The sequence below is a fragment of the Pterocles gutturalis genome, unplaced genomic scaffold (assembly GCF_000699245.1).
Source record: "Pterocles gutturalis isolate BGI_N339 unplaced genomic scaffold, ASM69924v1 scaffold35050, whole genome shotgun sequence".
Classification (NCBI taxonomy): domain Eukaryota; kingdom Metazoa; phylum Chordata; class Aves; order Pterocliformes; family Pteroclidae; genus Pterocles; species Pterocles gutturalis.
The window spans coordinates 64252-70529 of record NW_010147363.1 but is presented as its reverse complement, the minus strand read 5'-3'; the positions used below and the strand labels follow the sequence as shown (position 1 = coordinate 70529).

The following is a 6278-nucleotide window of genomic DNA, read 5'->3' as shown; positions in this document are numbered from 1 at the left end:
ATAAAACACGGTAGGCGAATGCTGTATGAAATTAGTATGTAGCCAGGACTTGAGCACAAAAGAGCACCGCTCCTCTTTGATTCACTGGGGCTGTCCCCACCGAAGCCATGGTTCAGATGTGCTGACATAGCTGCACCCAGCCGAGTAATGCTCTGGCGGAGCTCCTGTTTCACTGGCATTGTCTGGAGTGTTTAGTATTGCTCTTGCTTAGATACATTTGGCAGTCCTCAATGTTTTCTTGTTACAGGAATTTCCTTAAGTAGAAACTTTTTCTTCAGAGTAATTTTTGGTTGATTAATGCTTATATATGCAATTAGTGTAATTGCATCTGATTATGCACATTTGTTTAATCATATAATTAGAACATGGAGGGCTGAAACAATGCAGTGGGGAAATCTTTTGTAAAACTTCCTGGGTTCAGTACTCTGTGCACAAGGTGGTTGTTATCTCTCGTGCTGTAGGCTGGTAAACTTCAGGTTTTAGTTCAGCATCCTGGCTAGTTTCAAAACATATTTAAGATGTGCTGTTAATTGCTCATAAAATTGGTTTACACACCTTCATACCATGAAGGCCGTGTACTTTTTTTTTACATTATAATATGAGGAGCTTGCTGCTGAGCTCAGCCCCACTGTCTCACGTTTGTATCCACACCTGACACCCAGGGACATGAAAATATCAGTCCTGCATCGGACCCAAACCACCGACCCTGTCTGCAGCTGGTGCCTCTCGTGGGGAGGAGGGAGAGCAGGAGCAGCCCGGAGTGTTGGGTCCTCGAGGACCTCGAGCTCAGGGGCTGAACTGGCCCTGAAGTCCCTTTTGAAAACACCCTGCCTTGGTACAGACTGAGGAGGAGGAGGCAGAAATGGTGCCTTTCCAGATCATGGTCTGGAGACATTTGTCGTTGTCTAAGAAATCTGTCAGGAGCAGGGGCCTGAACCCGCTTTTCAGATTCCTCACGCAGTGCTCGAATTGCAGAAATACTGTTCTTTGTCATTCAGCGGTTACTTTTAAAGCTGTGCTAGGAGCTCCACAGAAGCAATCAAAGCACCTCGCTTTTATGATCTAATTTTCAGCGGTGGCACAACAGCCAGGCTCACTGCCAAGAACTGCGGAGAGGAGGAGGAAAAGGATTAGATGATTGTAGCAGGATCGAGTGATTTCTCAGCAAGACACAATTGTCTGTGCTCTGAAACAAGAGCCTCGTAAGCTGCAGGATAAAGGAAATGTATTATTTATTTTTGGGGTTGTGTTTATGTCTCCTGCTTCTAGGCAGGAGTTGGTACCAAAAGCGACTGCCCTTCTCCCAGCGAGAACACCATCCAAATGGCCGGTGTGGTGCCCATCTGTCTGATTATCTCTGCAAGGGCTGCAGGGATTTGCTTTCTTTTTGGCTTCGCAGAGCTGCAGCTTCTCCTTGTTCTCGCTGCTCGGTCTGGGCTGCCTTTTAGCCAGTGGATGTCTAAGGTGGCTTTCACAGATGCCGAGGAGCTCGTGTGTCTCTCCAAAGCCTGATTCCTTGCAGCAGCAGTGTGGGTGAAGATGGGCAGGAGGCAACCTCACCTTCAGGTGCCCTGCGTGGGTGCCGGGGTGAGCAGAGCTGAAGTGAAGGCCAACATGCTCTGCATTGAGTTGCTATGGGAAAAAAAGCAACCCTCTGTCTGGTTTCCCACCACAGCAATGAGACCCGTGAGTGGCTGGCTCTTAGATCTGAAGAGCCGTGTGTTGCAAACCACTCTGTGCCTGCGGGGCTCGTGGCAGCTCAGATGTTGCTCCGGTGCGTGGCTGTGGGACCGAGTCCCTCTTAAGCTTCTCCAGACTGAAGGTGTTGGAGCCAGTTGGCTGGACTTTGGGCAAGTGCCTCCCCCGTGTATTAAAAACTTGATGGGGTCAGGGTGGGGGTTGTGGAAATACCTCCCCCACATCAGGGCAGTGGATTCGGAAGTCCTGCAGACCCGACTGCAGAACAGGGAGAGCAGGAGAGGCTCCAGGATGGAAACAGTCACGGGCTGTGTTCCTTGGTGTGGGGAGACAGCCCGGGCTCCGAAAGGGACTTGCTGACCTCCTATTTCAAAGCTGTCATTCGAGGAGCTGCTCAGGGCTTGGCAGCCCAGCTCAAGACTTGCTGCTTCTCTCCTTAAAGGGAGTTTCTGGTGCCGGCTGACAGCCGTCAGAGCAGATTCTTCACCCTGGCTGTGCTCCTGTGGGGAATCGTCTGAAGGAAACACATCCCAAGCGCAGGGTGGTACCAGATGGGTGGATGTGCAGCCCGGCTCTGCCCCGAGGCAGGACTGCGTTCCTGGTGGGGGGTCTGACCCCAGCTGAAGGATGCTGGTGATGGAGATGACACCTCCTCCGCAGGCGGCCTGTCCTGGTGCACGGCTGCCTGCACCATTTAGAAGACTTGTCCTGATTCCTGAGCTCGCTAGCGTATATCAAAGCAGCAGACTAAAGCCTTCTGTGGCCTTTGGGACCTCGCTTTGTGAGGGTGCTTGTGGGTCTTGTGTGGTCAAGAGACACCTCACGGATGTGGCCTTCAGACCGTTTCAGTGTAGTGTCCGTGCTGGCACAAAGGGCACCATCCATGGGCGTCTGAAGAAGTCTCCAAATCTGAGCAGCAGCAAAATTGCTGCCTGAATGCTTCCCATGCAAATGCTCATGACAGTTATTATTCACAGCAAAGGCCGTCGGTGCCTCAGCCCAGGGCAGGTGTGTTCTCGGAGGCAGAAAGGGGAAGCGGGACAAGGTGGGTTGAGGACAGTGTTGTCATTCTTAACCTGGGAACTGCGACAGATGAAGCTGTAAAGTCACTTTTCTGGGTGGCCTGTAGCAGGAAATTCATCTGGATTTGCCAAAGCCCAGGGCCTTTACACCTGGTTCTCGTTACCCAAATGGAAGGACCAAGCAGTAAACTGGATTTGCAGCTTTTTATTTTTCATACAATACTCTGAAATACTTTATCGAGCAGCAAAATTAATTGCATTCACTCATCTCCCACTCCCACGCACGATACAGAGAGATTTTCTCCAGAATCCCGTTCCCTTCACAAGGGTATTTTGTACCGTGCTCTGCTCAGCGCCTGTCTGGGGAACGTGCAGCCATTTGGTAATAAATGGTGAAAAACTGTTGAAGTGTCAGTCTGCCTGTGGTAGAGGAACAGCTACAGGGGAAATGGTAAGTAAGATATGTGTAAGTAAATTACTTTTTCTCATGTCTGCAGCGTAATCCTCAGATCTCCAGCAGGTGTCCAGTGCTGTGGGGGATCAGGCTGGTGGCTGTGTGAAGAGCATCAGATCCACAGCTGCGCGGGAGCTTGGAGAAGGTAGCGATGATGTCTCTGTTTTGCTGGGGTTTCCCATCACAACAAGGTGCGGTTGTGTTTAAAGCCTGACAAATGGCAAATCCACCACTGATTTTTGCCTTGCAGAAATAAATAATTGCCTTTTGTACTGAGTTTTTTGCACAGGAAGACTGCTCTGTGCGTAACTGATGTGCTTATTCAGAAACCATTGCTTTCCAATATACTTTTAGGAGCTTTATCATTGAAAAGGAATCCTTCAAAACAGCAGAACCTGAAATGAAGCCCAGCTCTCCAGATGAAAAAATAGTTTTTTAGGTCTTGCTGGATTTTTTTAGCCTACTTTAAGCAGCTCTGTATTATTTGTTGTGATGCTGTACAGGTCTATTTGTTTTGATTGGATGAACTGCTTTCTGGGGTTTATCTTAAGTTTATCTATTTACGTTGACAGTTAGATGAAGATTTATTTTGCAGCCTGAGCCAAGGCTTAGAGCTGTGCAAGCATGCTTCTGCTTTTGGGGAGGTGACACCCAGAGTGCCTGGTCTGGGCAGTGAAGAGCTGCGCAGGTGGCTAACACGAGCATCACTGTTTGCTGGGGCCTGGCTGCTGTTCCCAGCGCTTCTGGCTTTTTTTTTTCCCTGTTGACTGAGCAGTGTGAGAAGCCCAAGTGTTCAGTCCGGGTGGGTGATTTGTGGGCTTTCACGGCCAGCCGCGCAGCAGCACGAGCAGATGCTTCCCTCCCCTTGCTCCTGCGTCTGGGGAAAACCTCATGGCAGAATGGAAGAAAGTGGGGGAGCTGCAGACTTCAGTTGCAGGTTGATTTTCCTCTTGGTGCATGAGGGTTTTGCAGCCAGCAAGCCCTCTGCGGGCTTCCCTGAATCTGTTTTGATGGACAGGATCATTCCTGAGCCAGTGCAGGGCTGCAGCTGGCTTTCCAGCTTGGCGGTTGGTTTTGGGTGTTCAGGGGAGCAGGGAGGTCCAGCGGAGGGGAGGCTCAAGCTCCTTTGCCAGTGGGTTTGTGGGACCACGTGCAGCATGTGCTGGACCCAACCCTGCACCCCTTCCCTGGCTGCTCCAAGTCCCCCGCAGCGCCTGCATCCCGGCTCTGAACGGGATTTGTGCTTTGGGATTGAAGGGTTTAAATATAGTTTTAATAAATGCTTTTAAAGCTGATCTCACCATTTCGTTATTATTTTGAGTGAGTGACACTTCTGTCAATTTGTTTCAAACAAGCCTGCAGAAGAGGCAGGAGGAGGGGGGGGAAGATTATACCTGGGTGGAAAAGGAGGTGAAGGAGGTGAACAGCGGGCTGCAGGGAGGGATGCGTTAGATTTGGATGTTTCCTTTCTATGACACTGAGTGCTCAGCGTGTCACCTGTAATTGGCACATGACCTAGGGTGAAGCCTCTCATCCAGATATTTCCCTAATTTCTTTGTTATAAGAGATGGCTTAAGAAATAAAAATAAGAATTCAAGAGGTCAAAAGTTTGGCTCTTTACTCTCAGCTTGTTAAGGAGCTGTACCCTTTCTTGTAGGCTCGGTTGGTTGTTGGTCTAGCTGCAGGAGGAGTTCTCTTTAGCTGTTTCACATGTTGCACATCAGATAAAATCTCATCTTTATCACTTTCATATCTAACTTGATGCTTGGGTTTGTCTTTCCGTCTGAGTGTTTGCAACTTACAGCCTGCCAGTGTTTTGCCTTCCCTTTCTTTCACATGGGAAGAAGCCAGAGGTGGGTGTCTTGGTTATGTTTGTGTTGGTGGAACATTATTCCTCGGTTTACCTGTTTGTGTTCCCTTTTAGTTGTTGAATGGAGAGATGCCTTCATGCCACACGCTGCCGGTGAGTGCTAGCATCGCAGCTCTCCGCAGTGCCATTTGAGACCAGACCAGCTGGACGCAGCGATGGGGGACTCTCCAGCAAATGTCGTAGACACGGGCTGCAGAGACACACAGACAGAACTGGCAGAGCGGGTAGCGGCCATAGATGTGACTGTTGGCCCAGACAGAAGTGACCAAAATGGTGAAGACAACACTGAAGAAAACGACACGGTCTTTTCTGATAACATAAAGGACATCCAAAGAAATGGAGTCAACAGTGACGTGGGAATGAATGAACTTCTGCCTTGCCAACAGCCAGAAGATGCTCAGTGGAGGCATGTTCCCAAGAGACCTCTCACTAGACCCACCCTATCAAGTAGGAAGTTGTCTCTTCAGGAAAGATCATCAGGAGGTTACTTGGCTTCTAGCAACGCTCCCGGTTATGGCCCTTATTCCACAGGGCCATCGCCACGTATCATGAGGAGACCAACAATAGAGTCCAATCGGGTCTCCATATCAGATTCTGAGGTAGGCATGCTCTCCCCTTTACCTGTGGTGTCGAGGTAAGTCTCTTAACTGGTAATGGGAGTCTTCAGTCTTTTGGAGTAGTAGATCTGAAAGCACTGTTTCTGTTTTTTTTCTAAGGGGAAAAAAAAATCCTGAAAACAGGGATTGTGTTAGCTTGGAATGGCAGAACACCTTTGCATCCATCCAGACCTCTGCTGAGTGTAGCCCTGGTCCTGACATTGGCTCCTTCAGCCCTCACCCGCCTGGGATAGTCCTGTTTTGGGGCTGGGACCCCTGTTGCTTAGTGGTGACACGCAGAAGGCCTGTCAGGCAGTTCAGAGAAAGGACTGTGGCCAAATGGCTTTGCTCTCGGGTCCCTGCTGTATGTGCCCTGTGGGAGTTGATCGGTCATAGCAGCTTTGCTGCTGGTATTTTATGGATTTAAGCTTCTGGAGATTATGTATCTCCTATTGTGTTTTGCCATTACTGAAGGCATGATTTAATTTTATAAAGAGCTTAAATGCATTGGTGTTTCCTACTCCTGTCAGGGTTTTCCTTTGTATTTAGAGCGTTTGTAACAGCAGTGGTCCCGGAGAGCTGTGACCCCCCTCTCCTTCAGAGGAGTGTCTCTGGGTGGCTGCAGTCATTCCTGGTCA

At 49.5% G+C, this 6278-nt stretch overlaps 1 protein-coding gene across 1 annotated transcript in view; it reads left to right on the top strand.

Moving 5' to 3' along the window:
- The first annotated feature begins 5199 nt into the window (after positions 1 to 5199).
- Positions 5200 to 6278, top strand: part of LOC104470913 (calcium/calmodulin-dependent protein kinase kinase 1-like) — a 62041-nt gene continuing 60962 nt past the window's right edge. The window contains exon 1 of the mRNA XM_010086028.1: positions 5200 to 5643. Coding sequence (XP_010084330.1) covers positions 5200 to 5643 — 444 coding nt within the window. The remainder of the gene's footprint in view (positions 5644 to 6278) is intronic.